The sequence below is a fragment of the Nannospalax galili genome, unplaced genomic scaffold (assembly GCF_000622305.1).
Source record: "Nannospalax galili isolate Female #2095 unplaced genomic scaffold, S.galili_v1.0 scaffold563, whole genome shotgun sequence".
In the NCBI taxonomy this organism is placed as follows: domain Eukaryota; kingdom Metazoa; phylum Chordata; class Mammalia; order Rodentia; family Spalacidae; genus Nannospalax; species Nannospalax galili.
Window position 1 is genome coordinate 1,685,985 of NW_008350459.1, and position 20,326 is coordinate 1,706,310.

The 20,326-nt window shown below is 40.8% G+C and overlaps 1 protein-coding gene across 4 annotated transcripts in view; it reads left to right on the plus strand.

Annotated features, from left to right (window-relative positions):
* The window catches only part of Esr1 (estrogen receptor 1), a 293,257-nt gene that overhangs the window by 210,174 nt on the left and 62,757 nt on the right, over positions 1–20,326 (plus strand). For all 4 annotated transcript variants that reach the window (XM_008847745.2, XM_017801829.1, XM_017801831.1 and 1 more), the window contains one exon: positions 14,680–14,818. In XM_008847745.2, coding sequence (XP_008845967.1) covers positions 14,680–14,818 — 139 coding nt within the window. The remainder of the gene's footprint in view (positions 1–14,679; positions 14,819–20,326) is intronic.

Consider the following 20,326-nt stretch of genomic DNA (forward strand, 5'->3'; position numbering starts at 1 on the left):
TATCTATCATCATCTATCATCTATCTATCTATCTATCATCTATCTCTCTATCTACCTATCTATATCTATTTATCTATCTATCATCTATCATCTATCTATCTATCTATCTATCTTCATCCATCTATAATTATATGTATATATCTGTCTATCATCTATCATCTATTATCTATAATCATTGAACTATCTATATCTGTTTTCTATATAATCTATCATCTATCTGTATCTATTATCTATCTATCTATCTATCTATCTATCTATCTATCTATCTATCTATTATCTATCTATCTTCTATCTGTCATCTCTCTCTCTCTCTATCTCTATCATCTATCTTATATCTATCATCTACTTATCACCTATCAATCTATCTATCATCTATCATTTGTCCATCTGTATGTTTAATAATCATAAACAAAGATGATTCAAAGATGAATCATCTTTCCTAAACAAGCTCTCTCCACTGTCATGTGCTTGTAGGACCCCAGACTTGCTGTCCACACTCCTTCTTGATGTGGAGCCTGTGGCTGGTCTTCTCACTTCTCCACTGAACTATTGCTCTATGAGTTCATATTCAGACTTTCTGAAATGTCTTTGGTTTTTCACCTTATGAACTTCCTATTTTGACATGAACTTCAAAATAATAGAAGAATCTCCCTCCATTTTGTGGCTCCTGATGCATTTTAAAGTTGTGGCCTGTGTCCTGGGCTTGTTGTCAATGTCAGGTGTTTTTCTAGACTTAAACACAGAGATGTGTGTGAGTGTGAATGTGTGTGTGTCTGTGTATGTCCCTCTGTGTGTGTGTTTCTCTATGTGTGTGTGTGTGCGTGTGTGTGTATAAATCTGTGTGTGTCCCTCTGTCTGTGTCTTTGTCTGTGCTCCTCTGTGTGTGTGTCTGTGTGTCCTGTGTGTGTGTCTGCCTGTCTATGTATGCATATGTATTTGTGTTTGTCCCTCTGTCTGTGTGTCCCTCTGTGTGTGTGTGTGTGTGTGTCTGTGTGTCCTATGTGTGTGTGTCTGCCTGTCTATGTATGCATATGTATTTGTGTTTGTCCCTCTGTCTGTGTATCCCTCTGTGTGTAGCTGTGTGCTTATGTGTGTGTCCCTCTGTCTGTGTGTGCTTATGTGTGTGTGTATCCCTCTGACTGTGTATGTTTCTGTGTGTATCCCTCTGTCTGTGTGTATCTATGTGTGATACATATGTGTGTCTCTGTGAATGAGGGAAGCCCTCATTGAAATCATGAGCCTGTCATTAGTTTTAGGTCCAGGGATGGGCCTGAGCTTGGCAAAAATGGGAAGAGGTTGTCATTGTTCACTTGTTTCTGGACCTTGCTCTAAAAGGGAGACTGTCTACTTCCCTCTTGAGGGCTCTGTGTTGATGACATTTGTAGTGTTTACCCAGATCATACAGGCTGATGACAGTAGTATTTGAAATGCTCTGTAGGTCTGCTGCTAGGCAGATGGGGAGAAATGTATGTTCCAAGGTACAAGAGCTTGTTGACTTTTCAAATGTAGCCAGTCTGTCCTCTTTGTGAACTAACTCAGAGTTGTTCCGCGGTGGCTGGCCTTCCTGTCCATTTGCCAAGCACTTAAAAGACAATCTTAAGCACTTTATAGTTTATTAATTTTTTCCCCTCTTTTACCTTGCAATCTACTCTCAGAAACTAGAAATAATTCCTTTTACTCCCTCCTTTTTCCCATTTAAGCTGAAATTGATTTCTTTCTGAGCTTGAGAAGGGAAAAATTAATCTAGTTAATACAATTGCCTTGGCTGAATAAAAATAAAAGACTAGTTTACCTTCAAGTTGTATTATATCAGAGTACAGAGCTGTTCTGTCTCTCCCAGAGGACTGTGATGTGGAAAAAAAAACCCAAATCTCCTAGTGTTTATGTAGAATAACTGCAACCAATATAAGCTGTAATGGAAATGTTTATTTAGGGATTAGGGGGTGGTTTTCAGTATGTTTGGAAAATTGGGAAGCTAGGAGACACTCTCAAATTCATCAGCTTCTCCAGAGCTCTTCTCAAATGCTTATTGTCATGACAACCATCTCTTCATAAACCAAGGCTCTGAGTATAATACAGATGGGGTTGGTAACAGGGTAGACTTGCCATCTGTTTTGTTTTCTTGGAGGGACATTTTTTTTTGATCCCCAAGTCCAATCCTCAGATCTAAGTCTTGACTTATTTTCCTTTGGTGAGGCAGATATGACTGTTACATCCTTTCTTCTGCCAAACTATGTTCTCAACTTTTACCAGATACATTTGTTGTTAAATGGATGAAAAAGGTAATATTGTGTGTATGTGTGTGTGTGTGTGTGTGTGTGTGTGTGTGTGTGTGTGGTGTGTGTGTGTGTGTGAAAACAGCTATACATATTTGAATGAGTTATTCTGGTGTCTACTTAGTAAGATTTGTGAGTACCTTGGAATTTAATAGTGTAGTTAAAAGCAAGGTCTAGAAAAAGTAGGAGCGAGGCAATCATTTCTCTAGGAAACAGATGTACCTGTTACTGCCCTTGAACACTACTGATACCCTTCTCAGTGGTGGGGTGGCATGTAGCCTTCATTCAGCTCTGTGGGCCTTACAAGCTAAAAGAAAGGAGCATGTCAATTCTTTAGGAGAGGAAAGCTTTTCTTCTGAGAGCACATGGAGAGAGTTAATCATATAAATGGATATGTGCATGAAGGATACAGTACAGGACTCTGACCGCCCCTTTAGTCAAACATGCAATGACAGTTTCTAGCACTTTTCTGCAGAAACTAAGGATGTAATTTTAAAAGAAAGATGCCTAGTTTCTACTAAATTCTGTTTCCTGGGATCATAATTAAGATCCACTCAGCCTTGGAAGAACAAAAGATTCTTCCAGTCATGAGAAGTATATGGTAAATTGAATTGGTAAATAGAGGTTAAGGAAAAATGTTCTATGAAGTTCCTATTTAAAATAAAAAATGATTTACCTATTCCTATTATAATTATTTTACATATGCTTCAGATCATAATTGTAAGTATTAAAATCCTGATGTCTTTTATATTATAGTTTCATTTTTTATTTCTTTCTAAACAAAAATTTCTGTAATTGCTATTCTATATTAGAGGCAATTTATTTCCATATGCTGTTTTTATGTCCTATATGTTGGTGTATAAACATAATCTAATATTGGCAGAATGAATGAGAAATTGAGAAATAACCACAATATTTTACAGAGAGAGAGAGAGAGAGAGAGAGAGAGAGAGAGAGAGAGAGGATGAACGTCAAATATGGGCTGATGTCCAAAGCAGGGAGATGTTGGAAAACTTCCAAAGTGGACTCCAAATGCACTTCAGAGATTAAATCTAATAATTTCTCAAAGAAGCATTATAAGGAATGTGATACTTGAATACAATTCTGGGGTGGAGTTTCAATCCCAGCAGCAATTGAACAAATTTGAACCTATTTTTGTTTAGTAGCCTGTGATAACATGCCTAAGATTTTGGCATTAGAAAATCTACCTTCTGCATTTAACTTATACCTTATGTGTGCAAGGTCCAGAAAATGCATCTAGACCCTGTGCTAGATTTCCTCCTCAACTTAGATAAAAATTACAAGTAGAATTGACACAAACAGTACTGTTTTTATTTTCAGTGTACCATAAAGTCATCATCTATAAATCTGCATACGTACAAATGATCCTTAGATTAAATCATACAGTTTGCAGCACTGTTCTGAAGGACTTGGTAATGATGTCACAAGGGCCTTCATTATATGACATAAAAGAAGAATGCGTGATATTAGATTGACTCATGTTAGGTTACAGAGTCAACTGGGAAGTTTTGGGTCTGGGGAGATGGCTCAGTCAGTACAGTACTTGCTGGCTAAGCATGAGGACCTGAGTTTGGATCCCATGTACATAATGTACGTATATGAGTCTGTGGACACACATGCCATAGCACATGTGAAGAGATCAGAGGATAAGTTTGTGGGGCCAGTTTTCTCCTTCTGCCTTTATGTGGGTTCTGGGGTTCAAATTCAGGTTGTGAGGTTTACGTGGCAAGTGCCTTTTCCTTCTGAGCCATCTCTGTGGCCCTGAATTCCTCAGTTTTTAACTCAAATTAATTGGCTTCTAATTATGCTAAATATAACATACTTTTTGTTTATTTCGTTGGTTGATTTTTTTGATGCTAGGAATCAAACCCAGGGACTTATTCATGCTATGAAAGCCTCCTGGTACTGAGCTACATCCTCAGTCCTGTTGTATGGGTTTAGAATATTAACTTTGTGATGCCCAGCTCTTTACTTGACACTAGCTTTGCTGCTTGGCATTGGCCTGTAGAGCACCACTTAGTTTCTTCGGGTGAGCAGTCTTAACTTTGTCCATTCCAACACATTTGAAGAACATTGTTCTAGTTTGTTTCTTCATTGCTGTGACAAAATACTCTGACCACAACCAACCTGGGGAGGAAAGGGTTTATTTAGCTTACATCTCCTGGGTCATAGTTCATCAGGGAGCCCAAGGTAAGAACTCAGGTCAGGAACCTGGAGACAGGAGCTGGAGCACAGGCCATGGACAAATGCCGCTTACTGGCTTGCTCCCCTGGCCCATGCTCAGCCTGTTTTCTTATGCAACACAGGCCTGCCTGCCCAAGGGTGGCACAGCCCGCAATAGGCTGGGCCCTCCCACATCACTCAACAATCAAGAAGATGCCCCACAGACATGGCCACAGGCCAGTCCAATGAAGGCAATTCCCCAACTGAGGCTCCCTCAACCCAGGTGTGTCAAGTTGACACTAAAGCTATCCAGCACAGCATCAAACAGCACAGAAAAGTTCTGGGATCCATAGAAAACCACCTCGTGCTTGCACTGGGTGAGCTACAAGCAACTGCATCCCAGAGATGCCCAACATGTTGAAATGCTTTGGGTTTAATAAAATCCAGAATGTGCTTTCTTTTCTCATTTTTTTCACATATGTATTTTAGGCAAAACACAACCCACATGGTCTTGTTCCCTTTGCTGTAAAATCATGAGAAATATTTTGTAAGAGCTGTTTGATGTCCAGGAAGTCTTTTATCCTTTTTATTAGGTTATTTTTACATGTATTTATAAATAAAAAGAAAAGAAAACCCAGAAAACAAAGCATGACATCATGAACTAAAGCCAATACAAAATGCCCAATTAAGTTTGAGAGTGTACACTTAATATATTTTAAAACAGTACATTTTGCTTAGTGTTTTATGAAAGTGATGTTCCCTCCTATTTAATGGGTAGAAGCCGGTCTGCTGAGTTGGTATAGGGAGAAAGCTGGTGACCTGGTGTCCTGGGGCATCTGCTAACCCTTCACTTTTTTTTTTTTTTATTTTGGTCTTTTTGAGACAGGGTCTCCCTGTAGTCCCAGCTGTTCTGGAACTCACTATGTAGACCAGGCTAGCCTCGAACTCACAAAGATCTGCCTGCCTCTGCCTCCCAAGTGCTGGGATTAAAGGCATGCACCACCATGCCTGGCACCTTTCACTTTTATAACAACTCTGAGTGGTAGGCCAGTCTCCCTGAATTCTACAGAAAGGGAGTGCTTTCAACTTCATCCTGAGTGATGAAGTGACTGTAGGTAGTCAGTCTATATTTTACTGATGGGAAGTGTTTACAGAGATCTCCAGTAACTAGCTACAGCCACAGAATAGTGAGTCAGGGCTTCTTGACTTCCTCATTTCATTGTTTCTTCTCTCTTCCTCCTGCAAACTGGGTTGTGATGCCTGGGAGTATCTCCTCCAGATAGTCCAAAAGTCCCTTGTTGGGAAGAGACTTTGAAAATGCTTCATTAACAGTTCCAAGAGTGAGGCTTTTACAGCCCCAAGAAGGAAAGCACTGCAGAGGAAAGACAGCACAGCAGGGGTGATGTGGGGAAGGCTCTTGTATTGTGATTCACAAGATTTGTAAGCAAGTGATTATTTATTCTAAGATTTATTTTGGTATTGCATGTTTATTTTATTTTTAAAGGTGGTGTGCATTTGATAAAAGTTGTGTATGATATTAGTTTAAATGGATAAAATTCATTTTGGTGGTCTAGAGAGATGGTCCAATGGTTAAGAATGAGTTCTTCTCTTGTAAAGAACCTGAGTTTGCTTCCCAGCATTCACTTTAGGCAACTTATAGCTGCCTATAATGCCAGATCCAGGAGGATACACTGCCCTGGTCTCTACAGGCACTGCACTCATAAGCACAGATACACAGACATGTAATTAAAAGTAAAAGAACTCTTTAGAAAAATTTCTTTTTAAAAAATATTTTATTATTTTTATTTTTTGCGTTTGATTATATTGCCTGCATGCATGTAAATGCACCTGTGTTGTCTAAAACCCATGGAGGTCAGAAGAGGGTGTCATATTTCCCTGGAACTGGAGTTACAGATGGTTCTTAGCCACCATGTGGGTGCTGGGAATCGAACCCAGGTCTTCTGCAAGAGTAACCAGTGCTCTTAACTGCTGGGCCATCTCTCCAGCCCCAAACCCTCATTTTTTAAGGTAGAATTTTTCAATGCTTATGCTATTGCCAGAGACATTTCAAAGTGTTACAGAATAGAACTCACAGCTCCAGTGGGCTCTGATGGCACTGTGTGTAAGAGTGCATTCAGCAATATTTTTTCAGGTGAAGGAAGGTTGTGTTGAATCATACCATGGCATCCATGGTCTATGATATGACAGTAGCTTATTGTTTTCTAAATTAAAATGATGAAACAGAGATTCTGAGGACCACTTGTCACTTGATCTCAGGTCTAACTACTTCTGATGATTTCTCTTCTATGACCTTTCTCCCAGAAAATCTAGTTATATTCAGTCTATAGCTGCCATTGGGCTAAAATCTCATGAGAACCTTCCATGATTTCTTACGTTTTGCACTAAGGCTTTGGTATCAAAGGAAAAGGATAAGAATTACTCAGTTCTTTTTCCAAGAACATAGCCTCATAGAGGAAGTATTGCAGGCCATTGCACAGCTGACATTTTGGAGAACACCAAGCTCTTGTGAATGAGAGCATGATTAATTTTTTTGTGAAGGTCAAGAAGCTAGTAGATTTGCTGCGGGGCCCAACCACCTGGCTTCTGGCTTTGTAGACAGCACCCTCTGAGGAAATGCTGTCCTTTTGCTCTCATGGGATTTGCATTGAATCACCACAGAGTGTTTTCCATGTGTATCAGTGAGCTCTGCTTCTCACTGTGATGGAATGCCTTGCAGAAACAACTTAAGGGAGGAAGGATTTCTTTAACTTCATGGCTCAGGGACTAGCAATCCATTGTGGCAGGGACAGCTGTGGGGCAGGAGGGAGCAGCTGCGTGTATGGCAGGGGCAGCTTGCGGCATGCCTGTTATACCTTGGTGGATCAGGAAACGAAGAGGTACAGGTGGAAACAGAAGTGGACATCACATTTAAGGCCCACCACATCACCACAGCAACCTACTTCTGCTGGCTTCATAGGTCCCCCATGTCCCAAAGGTTCCACACTCTCCCAAATCAGTGTGACCAGCTGGGGACCAGGTGTTACATTCAAATGATTACAATTTTTAAAGACTTTTAAAATTTTTATTTGTGTGTGTGTGTGTGTGTGTGTGTGTGTGTGTGTGTGTGTGGTGCCTGAGGAGGTCAGAAGAGATTGTCAGATCCCCTGGAACTGGAATTACAGGCATCAGAGAGTCAAGAGCTCTCTGATGTGGTCCTCTGCAAGAGCAGTAAGATGCTCTTAACCATTGGGCTGTTCCATCCCCTCAAATGACCACATTTGAGATGGGACCTAGCTGACTGATGTAGGCCAGTAGGAATGGCCCACAAGCCTGGCCTCACTTCCAGTGGGAGCTCTCTGCTTCCTGATCTATCAAGATGTGACGAGTGACCCAGCTCCATACTCTTGCCTCTGTGGATTTTGCTGTGCTGTTCACACCATCATGGACTACAAGTTCTGAACAATGAACCTTTCCTTCTGTAAGCTGCTCCTGTATAGTACTTGGTCATGACAGTGAGAGGAGTAAGTGCTGCTTGTTCTCCACACAGAGCTTCAGTCTTTGAATCTCCACAGGTTGTATCCCATGGGATTAAGAAATACAATGACTTAGTTTTGCTCAAAACTCTGCTGAAGATCCACTTTTATTTATCATTTGTTCCAAGACAGTAGAGAACGTTACAAGCATTCAGATTATATTAGTCATTTTGCCCAAGGTTCTTTATATATTTTGACATCATTTCTAAAAGACTGGCCACAACCAGCAAGGGAGGGTGAAGCCTGAAGGCTTTCTTTTTGTGCCAAGGCAAAATTGAGCAATTTGTAGAACAATGTCTGGAAGAGCAGAGTATAGCGGAGGGCTCAGAATGCATCTCATGAGGCTCCAGGAAGGGAGAAGGGCAGGCAGCATTGTTATACATGTGTGTATGTGCATATGTATGTGCATATATGTGTATATTTGCATATGTGTGTTCATATGTGTGTGTATGTGTGTGTGTGCACACGCCTACAGAGTTATGTGTATGTGTACATGTGGAGACTGAAGGACAATATCAGCTGTCATCCTCAGGAATACCATGTGCTTCATTTGAGACAGGGTTTCATTGGCCTGTCACCAGTTAAGTTAGATAGGCTGCAAGTAAGACTCAGACATCCTCCAATCTTTGCCTCCCCAGCACTGGGATCACAGGTGCATGTCACTAGCCTGGCATTTTTACATGGGTTCTGGAGTTCCGACTCAAGTCCTCACACTTGCAAAGCAAGCACTTTACTGACTGACCCATCCCTATTTCTTCTTTTACACTCAAAAGTATGAGTATGATAAAATACCTTAGAGGGAAAATAGTTACTGTTTACTGGAGGATAGAAGGCAGGAATGTCTTTACTTGGTGTGTCAGTCATTTTTCTGACAGTGTGACAAAATACCTGAGAAAAGCTACTTAAAAAGAGGAAGGATTTATTTTGGCTTGTGGTTTCAGATCAGATATTTCAATCTATGGGTGGCTGGCTCCACTGCTGGGGACCCGAGGTGAGGTGAAAGAGAATATGGCTTGTGGGGAAGTATGTTCACATCATGGTGATTGGCAAGAGGAGAGAGAGAGAGAGAGAGAGAGAGAGAGAGAGAGAGAGAGAGGCATTAGGGATAGAATACAGTCACCTCAAAAGTCCATTCCCTTTAACTAGATCCTACCTCCTAAGTGTCTGTCACTTCTCAATAGCCCATCAATTTATGACACATTAAAGGATTAATCCGTTGATGAATTCAGAGCCTTATGAGCCAATTACTTCTCAAAGGTCCATTTCTGGCAACCAAACCTTTGACACATGGCCGTTAGGGGACATTTTAATTCCAAACCATAATAATTGGTCTGGAAACTTTGGGCTGATTTTATGTATGGGATATCTTTCTAGGAGAGAGGCCTCCATTAAAATCATTAGCTATCACATTGCTGTCAGACATGGGGATGGATCTTGAGGTGTCTCTGTGTATTTCCAGTATATCACATCTTTGGAGACTTTATTACTAGATTGTAAATAATGCTCTGTGTCTCACAGATATGGAAAATATTTATGTTTGCCTTTGATTTTTGTTTTTACTTTTATAGAATGAGAATTTTGAGCATCTGTTTTAGCCTTATCTCAATAAATGTAGTTACTCCTTGTCATGACTGACTTCAGTTGTCAACTTGACACATCTGGGAAGGGGGAACCTCAATCGTGGAATTTCCTTTAACAGATTGACATGTGGAGATATCTGTGGGGCATTTTTTTGATTGTTGAGTGATGTGGGAGGGCCTAGCCCACTGTGGGTCATGCTATCCTTTGGCAGGTGGTCCTGGGTGTTTAAGAGAGCAAGCTGAACACAGGCAGGGGAACAAGCCTTAAGTAAGCAGACTCTGCATGGTCCATGCTTCAGCTCCTGCTCTAGGTTCCTGTCTGGGTTCTTGTAGGGCTTTTCTCAAAGACAGGCTATTACTTAGAAGTGTAAAGTACAATAAATCCTTTCTACCCCAAGATTTTTGGCCAGAGTGTTTTATCACAGCAATAGAGAAGCAAGCAAGAACACTACTTTGTTTGCATGTGTAGTATGTGTGCATGCATATGTGTGTTTACATGTATGTGTATGGGCACATGTATGTGCATGCAGGTATACATGCATATATATGCACATACATGTTGAGGACAGAGGTTGGCACTGGGTGTCTTTCTTGATTGATCTCCACCTTAGATATTGAGGCAGCCTCTTTTGCTTCACACCATAGCTTATCAGTTCCATGAGTCTAGCTAACCAACTTGCCAAAGGATCCCCGTCTCAGCTTCTGAAGTGCTGGAATTACAGGTGGGCTGCCAGGCCCACCTGGCAATTTATTATTATTTATTTATTTATTTATTATTTATTATTTATTTATTTGTGTGAATATAATGCCCTCATGTATGGAAGTGCACCCGTGTTGTATAGTACCCATGGAGGACAGAAGAGGCTGTCAGATCCTCTGGAACTGGAGTTCCAGACAGTTGTTAGCTGCCGTGTGGGTGCTAGGAATCGAACTGAGGACTTCTGCAAGAGCACCAGTGGTCTTAATGGGTGAGCCATCTCTCCAGCTTCCTACCTGGCATTTCTATCAGTGTCGGCAATCCTCTGTTCCTAATGCTTTATCCACAGAGCCATCTCCCCAGCTCTGTAGTTGGCACTTTTTAGAAGAGCTATGGATCCTCAAATGAAGGGGGCATGAGTCACCTGTCATGTATCACCTGCCAGAACATTGGCCTCTGTTGCTTCCATGTGTATCTACAGAAGCTGTGATGCTCATCTTCCTACTGAAGATGCTTTGAAGCATTCAAAATACTGGGATTTCCTTTGTAAATGCCTCTTACCGAGTCCATTTTGGCACAATCTTTGCGTTCCTAAGGAAAATGAAGCAAAGAATTAAAACACGATGTCTACAGATTGTTGGCCCAAGAATCGCTTTATGCATATCATTTCCCATAGATCATTGGCTAAGAACTAAAAATATTTATGGTCATTTGTTCTACACCAAAAGTGTTTTTAGCTCCTGTGCGGCTGAAATGTTACTGAGGACAATACACTGGAAGAATGGGGATGCTCAAAGTCTTAACTTCCTCTCATCATCTCACATTCACTGAGAAGGTTAAGTGGCAGTCTCTTCTAGAAGATCCTCCCAGCCCTGTCTATGGAGCTTGCAGAGAACCTCGTGTAGCAGTCATAATAACCCTTGTCTGCAGTCAGTATGCACAACTGAATAAGATAATTAAATAGGCTATTTTTAAGTAATCTGCATTTCACAGAAAGACCCAGTAGTTTTGCTGGCCTCTCCGACTGAGAAGTATCACTAACAGACATATTAGCATTACCATAGTTAAATGGTGCAAGTGATTATGGGAAACTCCTTGGACTCCCCAAAGATGGTTTTAACTGCCAAACCTAAATAGTAATGCCATTTTAAATTCTTAGTTTAAAGAGTATGATCTTACTTAAAGTGATCAACCACAAAGCTGGTCTTTGGTTTTCTGAATTTAATTGACTATATGACTAGTTGTAGCAGTGAACATGTGTGAGGCATCTTCAACCCCATTCTGGGTAAGTTTCTTAATAATTCAGTCATGGTTAGCAATATCACACGATTACCTTTTGGTGCACAAAAAAACAGTGACTTTCATGAGAAATAAGATAGTCTCACTTTTGAATGTTAGCATTTCTAAAGATGAATTTAATTTGTAGAGTAAGTCTACCTTAGTGTTATGGGACTATTCAAACAATTCAAGTGAAGTATTAGGAATTAGAATTTCCCCGAGGGCTGTCATTTCCTGTTCTGCTGCCTGGGTTTGGTTTATCGGACTAGGAAACAAAAAAGAGAAGCATCTACTGTAGACTAGTCTTGTTTCTTCCCAAGCAAGGTTGGTGCCTTTTGACCCAGTGCATGCCAGGTAAGAACTGCACTTGACAGATTTTCCCATTCCCTTTCTCCCAGGCAGATCTTCAACCAAATCATGCTACATAGTCTTAGATTTTTCTTAAGAGCAAAGCAGCCCACTTCCTCTTTTCTCTAGACATCAGTCCTATATCACATGAATGGAATCTAGTCTTAAACCAATGAAAGACATTTGCTCTGATAAAGGTTACATTGTCCTGGGCCCTGGCGTAGCTGAGCGAGATAGTGGATGGTACAATAAATAAGGGCTTTATAAAATGGGATTTGGTAAAATTGCATAGTTTTGTACCTCTAATGGGTACACAGTCTAGCAACATGTACAGAGGCAAGCATAACTTGAATATAGTGTACTAGGAAGATCTGGTGGAAAACATATGAAAGGATGCTCTACATTATTAGATACTGGGAATGTGCACATTAAAACAGGGATGTCAGTGTGGTATATTTAATATATATTACTGGAATATTTAAAATGAAAAAGACTGGGCCAGTAAAGTAGCTTAGTGGGTAAAGATGCTGCTGGGCCTGGTCACTTGAGTTGGATTCCTGGAACCCACATGGTAGAAGGAGAGCGTTAACTCCCACAAGTTGTACTTTGACTTCACACATGTGTTGGGGCATGTACTGTCATGTGTGTATGAGCACTTGTGTGTATACACAACTAACTAAATAATAAAATGTTTAAAATTTTAATTTTGGGGGCTGGAGAGATGGCTCAGCAGTTAAGATCACTGGCTGCTCTTGTAGAGGACATGGGTTCAATTCCCAGAACCCTCATGGTGGCTAGCAACCATCAGTGACTCCAGTTCCAGGGGATCCAACACCCTTTTCTGACCTCTGCAGGCATTGCACAACACAGGTATACTCATTACATGCAAGCAAACACTCCTACACACAAAATATAAATAATTTTAAAATATTTTTTAAAGTTTTAATTATAAAATGACATAGCATGTTCTGACAAGGGTAACAGGTGGTGCTCTTGGGTTTTAAAACCACTGTGCTCTTAAACATTTAATGAAGAGCAACAGAAGTACCCATCTATTCAAAAACTTGTACAAAAATTGGTCATAATAGATTTACTCATAATAAATAAAAGCTGGAAACAATGTGAATGTTCCACAAAGGTATAAAACTATTGAGCATATTATCCACAGAATGGAGTAACATTTCACACACAAAAATAATCAACTATTCACACACACAACAACATGGATGAGTTTTAAAGGAATTAAGAAACCAGGAAAAAAGTAAGAGGCCATTAAGAATTGACTAGTATGTCAACAGTGGGGACAGAAGGAGAGGACTTGTCAAGTCAAGTGAGGTAGCATCACTTTGAGGACAGAAGGAGAGGACTTGTCAAGTCAAGTGAGGTAGCATCACTTTGAGGTCTGTTCATGGCTTGTCTCTATGTGGACCATGGAAACATGGGGTATGTGAAATCTGGCACTTAGTGAAACATGCACACAGTCATGAGCTAATTGTTTACTGCTGAGCCTTAGATAACACCCAAGACCCCCAAGAAGAAACACCCAATTAGGCAGGCCATTCACACTTGCCTATTTAAGGAAATACATTTGCATTTGACTTCTTAATTAATAACAATGATTGCTAATAAAAGTATAGTAATATCAGCAGAAAACAAAGAAGATAGCATCAGCAATAACAAAGAATTTCCAGTGCCATTCTCTGCATCACTGGGAATAAGCAGGGACGGTGAATAGAGACAGCGAGGAAATAGCCTCTGAGGGGAGGGCTTGGGGTGCGAGTAACACACTGATTTGGGGCATAGCAAACTCCCTGGACATGGTGTTTATGTAATAGCCTTGTCACTCTGGCGTGTCTGTGGTTGGATTTATTTAGTCACCTGATCCAAATTTTTACAGCAAAGCTCATGTCCTTTGTGATCAAAAGCACTGACACTGAAGAATATGTTCTCATCTGCCTTTAACAGATGCATAAACTCTCTGAGTATTTGATAGGGACATCAGTTCTTACCTGTTTGAGTATTGTATAAATGAAGATGAAAAGAACTGAGCACAGGAAGCATTTGGCATTGTCTCTAACCCATAGTGAGGGGCTCAATAAATTGGTCCTCCTCTCATGATCAACTTCCCACTTCTTTTTCCAAATTGTTCTCCTCTCCTCTGCCTCCTCATGACTGTTGGGCATCCACCCCACTATCATTCAAAAGCTTTAATCTCATAATCAACTATCAGAAAACAAGGGTGCACGTCAGCGTTGTGTTCCAGGGTAATCACAACGTCACTTTATTCATCTGATTCATTCTCCCAAGTGGTTAATTTGCATATGTTGCTTCATTAGTCTTTGTTTTACATTTTATGAAAAAGATTATGGCTCAGTAATGAAAGAAATAAAGAAATGAGTTTAGTGACTTTGATTCTACCTGCATTCCAGTATCTGTTTGGTTAAGTAATTAAAATTTCTAGCTCTTCAGTGTTTTCAACTAAATAGAAATGAAGATAGATATGTCTATGAAGAAGGTATTTTGTAAATACGAACTTTATGGACATCTAAGCAGGTTTCATAAGTTGGTGTATTTTTGCAGATGTGACCTTAAGGCCCAAAGACAAAGTCACACTGAACTGAAACTCACTGATAGAGCTACATTAAAAATAATAGTTAACTTTTCTATAAGTGTGACTCGATTCCTCCTTAATGCATCTACCAGTTCGAATTCCAGGTTGCGCTAATGTTGCTAGGGATGAGCACTTTTCCTTGGAACTCAGCAAAGCTTTCTTTGTGTTTCAGGCTTTGGGGACTTAAACCTGCATGATCAGGTCCACCTTCTGGAATGTGCCTGGCTAGAGATTCTGATGATTGGTCTTGTCTGGCGCTCCATGGAACACCCAGGGAAGCTCCTGTTCGCTCCCAACTTGCTCTTGGACAGGTGAGTATCATGGCTGAAGGGGCAGATCTAGAATCATTGCTTAAGCTGTTTTATTCCAAACACCGTGAACCATTAAAGAGCTGTATTAGTCATGTTTACTTTAGGAACTATTGATTGTGGGTGATATAGACTGGGGACATTCACAGAAGCTAAGGCTTACTGTGTTCTCTTCTCACAGTATTTCTAGTATTTCAAACACACACACACACACACACACACACACACACACACACACACCTACCTATAGACTATAAGTTTCCAACTCCCCCTTCAACTTCCGTTATGTAAAAAATATTTTGGATGCCTTTACATCCAAACAATGTTAGTAGTCTTTTCATGTCTTTCCTTGATTTTCTAGCATTAAAGTGGGGAAGTTTGGTCTGAGAGTTCTGAAGGCGACTTTTAATTTTAGGAACTCAGTTCAGTTTTTAGCTGCCTTGTTCATATATTACATTGGTTTGCCTTGCAATGTGGTTCCTGCTGTTCTTCTTTTTCAATCTTTCAGAGTAATAGAATTTAGACATTATTCAAAGCTGCTACTGATGATGGGGGTCCCTGCCCTGTAGCTGCTGTGCTAAGCGCTTTGCCTGTGTTACCTTATGTAATCATCACAGCACTGTAAGGAGTCGGGAACCTGCCCATTCACCTTTCACCAGAAAGGATGCTGAGTCTTTGAGACGTTGGTCTGCAAGAGGCAGGGCCTCACTGGTGGTGGGGCTAGGGCTCGAATTCAAGATCTGGGGCTCAGACACTCTCTGTCGCCTTCTGCCACATCACTTCAGGCTTTGCAGCTCAGAGATGCCTCTTGGTTTTTGGCTGTAGCTCATTTCCAGGTGGCCTATGTCTCTGCAAGTCTGCACAGTTTGGATGGGAAAGAACAATCTTTGTGATGTGTCTTATAAACTTTGTGCCCAGCAGTCTGAAGGTTATGCAAAATGCACTTTTGCACAGTGTTTTGCTTTGAAGAGCTTTCTGGGGCCTGCTTTATCTACCCTGAGGCTGCCGGCATCTACCAAGCCCCTCAGAGCAGAGTTGCAATGATATTTATTCAAGTTCCAGCGACCTATGTAAGGTATTGATTTCTCTTTCATTAGGTGTTAATTTAACGTACAAAACCCATTAATGATACTACTCCGAAAGCAGATTTTGTTGTCCGTAGAACGCCTTCCAGTGTCACAGTTTTCCCTAGAATTGCTGAGAATGGTCACTAGTCTTGTTGCTTTGAACTGCACTGTGTTCTGTCAGACATTAGAGAATGTATGTCTTTAAAACCTTAGCTCACTCCTCCCCTCCACTCTGCTTTCCTCCCCTCCCTGCTCTCTCTCCGCCTCAGGCAGGTCTTCCCTCCCATCCCTCCCCTCACCTCTCCCCTCCCCACCCTTTCCCTTGCTTCTTCCCTCCCCACCCTGCCCCCATCTCTTCCATCCTCTCTCTTTCCCTCACTTTTGTTTCCTCCTCTCCCTCTCCTTTCTTTTAAAAATAAGTAAAGTCACTTTGCTCTAAAAAGCTCGTGAATGAAAACACCGCGCAGCTGTCTTAAGGAAGTCCTTCAAACCCTTGGCCGGTCCTAAGCCCCGCACGTCTCAGGGAATTTTTTCACAGTTAGAATGGCCATTCGGGAGCAGTAGAGCTTCTCTGGGGATTTTACACTTTCACTATCAATTCCGTTTTTTAAATAGTTCTTGCTACTTCAAGCCCCTGAAAGCCAAATCCACCCATCCCCCATATCCCTCTCCTCTATCTCATTTTTCTTGTCTTATCACCGCCCCCCTTTTGGACTTATTTTCCTTTCTACTTTTCTCCCATTTTCTTTCATTTTTTTTAAAAGAGGCTGATCTGCCATCTTTTTCTAAGCAATTTCTGTCTGATGGTGGTACGAGTCTGTGGCTGATTTGTACTGAATTAACGGATGAAAACCCTTAGACCACACACGCTTTTCCCTTCCTGTAGACTGCCATGTACCTGTGGTGTCTAGGTTCTTGGATGTTCATAACTGAACTGATCTGCTCTATGAATGCCATATCCATTGTTCCTTCTCTTCTTAGGTTCCCATAGGCTTAGAATGGTCATGAAAACATTGCGCTTTGAATACAAAAGGCCTCTCGCTTTGCCTCGCTCAATAACTCATAGTGCCAGTGAGGTGATATTTCCTAGGATTTTATCAGCTACCTGTTTCTCTTTCTTTTCTATGTTCTTCCATTGTTAGTTTTTCCTTCTTATCTCTCATAGAAATATGAATAACTAACATTGTTCATCTTTACTTACTGCTATTTTAAAAAAAACCCACACTTGAAATTTCTATTACCAGTAGACTGGGATTTCTCAGCCTCTGTTCCATTAGCTTTCAGAGCCATTCTTTTTTGTGGTGGCCTGTTTTGTGTATTATAACATGTTTTTGTTTTTGTTTTTCTTTTGTCTTTTTGAGACAGGATCTCACTACGTAGACTGAAATCCCTATGTAGACTAGGCTGGCCTTGACCTCACGGCTACCTACCTGCTTCAGCCTCCTGGGTACTAGGAATAAAGGCATGTATTACCATGCCAGGCTGCACTGTAGGGCTTTAGCAGCCTTCCAGTCTGTACCTGCTCGGCACTGGTAGCACCCCTCCCCAACCACGGCAAGCCACAGCGTGTCCTAATACTTGTAAATATTTCCTGTCTGTGACAGGGGGTGGGTACAGGCCAAGTTGTTGGGAAGCCTGTTGAAAACCACTTCTTCAGACTTTCGTACTTCAATGTCCTGCACACAGTACAGACTCAGTAGTCTCCTGATTGGATGCATCATCTTCTTTTTCTCTAGTCTAGTGACATCAACAAACACCTAGACTGTGGATCTATAAAATTTAAATAGTTGGTAGGTTTCACCTCTTTCCTCACCAAACTAGCTAGTTACCCATCAGGTTTCTCTCTGAATGGTTTCTGAATCCAGCCCTCCGTTTGGTCTCCACCCCTCAGTCATAGCCCAGGTCCTGCTGCTTGTCTTTAGAGTGTCTGCTTTCCCAGTCTTGTTGCTCCTTTCTGCTCCACCCCACCTTCCCTCAGTCTCTTGACTCAGTGCCATCAAAGATGGTATCCACAAGTACAGTTGTAATCTTCATGCTTCCTGACTAAGCCTCCATTAACTCTTGGTTTTCTTGAACGTACCATGTAGACTTTTGCTTGTATAAATTAAGAATGCCTTTAATAAGCATTATAATCACAGACAAGGTAAACACAGGCAGATGATGCGATGATGAAGGTCACTGAGTGGGCATCCAGAAAGGAGTGCCAGGACTTGGTGATCCTGTCTAGGTTCAAGACAAATGGCAACTGAATTTGACCTGAGACTTGGGAACAAAATGTTCCATTCAAGTTTTGGAAAAATAATTTTGTTACTTTCACTTGTTTATCTGACAGAGTCTTATCACGTAGCCCAAGCTGTTCTTGAACTCATGATCATCCTGCCTCAGCCTCCTGAGTGTTGGGATCATAGCTGTGTACACCATGCCCAGCCTCAATATTTCCTTCTACAGCTCTGAAAAGCGTTTCCTGTCAGAAGCGTATCTGTCCTTTAAGACTCATCTCAGGTGCTAATTTTCTATCAGCTTTCTTTCAGATTTTCTTCTCACTCAGAAAGCAGTCTTTTCTTCACATGGGTTCTCATGTGTTCAGTGTCCCTCTCCCTAGAGTGCTAGCCTCTTCCTGTCTGTCAATTGTGAGCCATTTTGCTCTACCAGCTCATAAACTTCCTGGGATCCAGAACCAAATCTTGCTCATCTTTGTGCTGCCTTCAACATGCAAAGCCTTCCATGATAGCTCACAAATATTTTTTAAGAAAGGAGAATATCCAGTTTGAGGCTAGCCTGTGCTACCCAGTGAGACACTATATCAAGAAACACAAACAAACCCTCCAAAAACCAAAAACAAAAAACCCAACCAATCAAACAAGACCAAACAAAAAACCCCACCTTAGGTACACCTGTGAAAGCCTTCCATTTTAGTAATGATTAAAGTGTGTAAACATGAATGTATATTTAAATATAAACAATATGAAAAGTAAAATATGATCTGGAATGTTAAAATTCTAAACTCTTCTAATCATTAATAATATACTTGAATATTATTCAGTTTTACTATTGCCTGGCGTGGCAGTACACACTTTTAACCCAGCAGTCAGGTGGCAGAGGCAGGTGGATCTCTGTGAGTTTGAGACCAGCTTGATCTCATTAAAAAATAGTAAATAATATAAATTTTCCTTACCTTCAGTATTTGAAGATATGACTGCTTTTGGTGACACTGATAGATATCCGTAAAAAATGTAGTGAGTAACAGCCCCTGTATTTTGTTCCTGCGGATGATGGCTTTGATTGTTGGCACAGCATGTGCTTATGGGTTGGTCTATAGGCTTCCAACCCCTCTGAGAGAGAAGAGCTCTCTGATTAGGACAAGTCGCCTTCATCTTCTCACTGCTCTTTCTGTATCACATAATAAACATTTGTAAAAAACAAAAAAGTATAGATATTTATAAGTTTCAAACTTAGTGATTGTTTGAGAGTGGGAGGTAGGGAGTGAGTGTTAGCATTTTCATTGATAACTGTGTCTTTGACTTTGGGATGTTACCTCTGAAAGGCCAGCCACTTCCACAGGATGTGTTTCAGTTGCATAGAAATGAGGAAAAAAAGACAGACTCGAATCATATTTATCCATGTAACCCATGGATTATCAAGGTTGCCCTTGTGGGATGGAGTATTGCATACCACTGATTATTTGCATGTGTTATTTTCTCAGGTTTTCTTTGCAAATTCAGGCACTTGTGGTTTTATAAGGCCATCACGAGGATAGAACGTTACCCCAGTCTTTCCTTGAATCACTGAAATGTTTGTATTGGCAAGTAGGAGTTGGTGTTTATGGGAATATAAAACCCAATGGGTTGCCATCCCACATTGTGAGCAGAGGATGTAATTCCTATCCTGTGTTCATTTAAAAGAGAATTATTGCCTAATTTACTCCCCAATGACAGCCCATGATATCTTGATGGTGGTTTATAACTTTCCTGGTAGTCATATGCTTGTAGGCTAATTTTATCCTTTCCAGGCTCCACCTGTCCACAATGTCCCGTCTTTCCCTGGGCCCTACAGCAATGAGATTTGTGAATTTGTGCAGTTTTGTGAAAACCAAGAAAGAAAGATTATAGGGTATAAAGAACCCAGAATCTCTCTTAAGCTGTGTGTGTGCATGTGTGCGTGTGTGTGTGTGTGTGTGTGTGTTTGTGTGTTTTATGAGAAGAAAATTAAAGATAATAAGAATGCCTGTGAAAGCAATCAGGAAATGGAGAGAGCTCATTTTCCACATTTTCAATTCTAGCACCTAATTCTCCGTTGTGCTTTGGCAGCAGTAAACACAAAATATGCCCGCTGAGTCTACTAGGAATGAGCCTCTTCATTTGGTCCATATGCGTGCTCATGCTAGAAAAATACAGACTGAACATGTTCTTCATGTGTCATTCCTTGTGGGGTCTCTTGGCCTTTT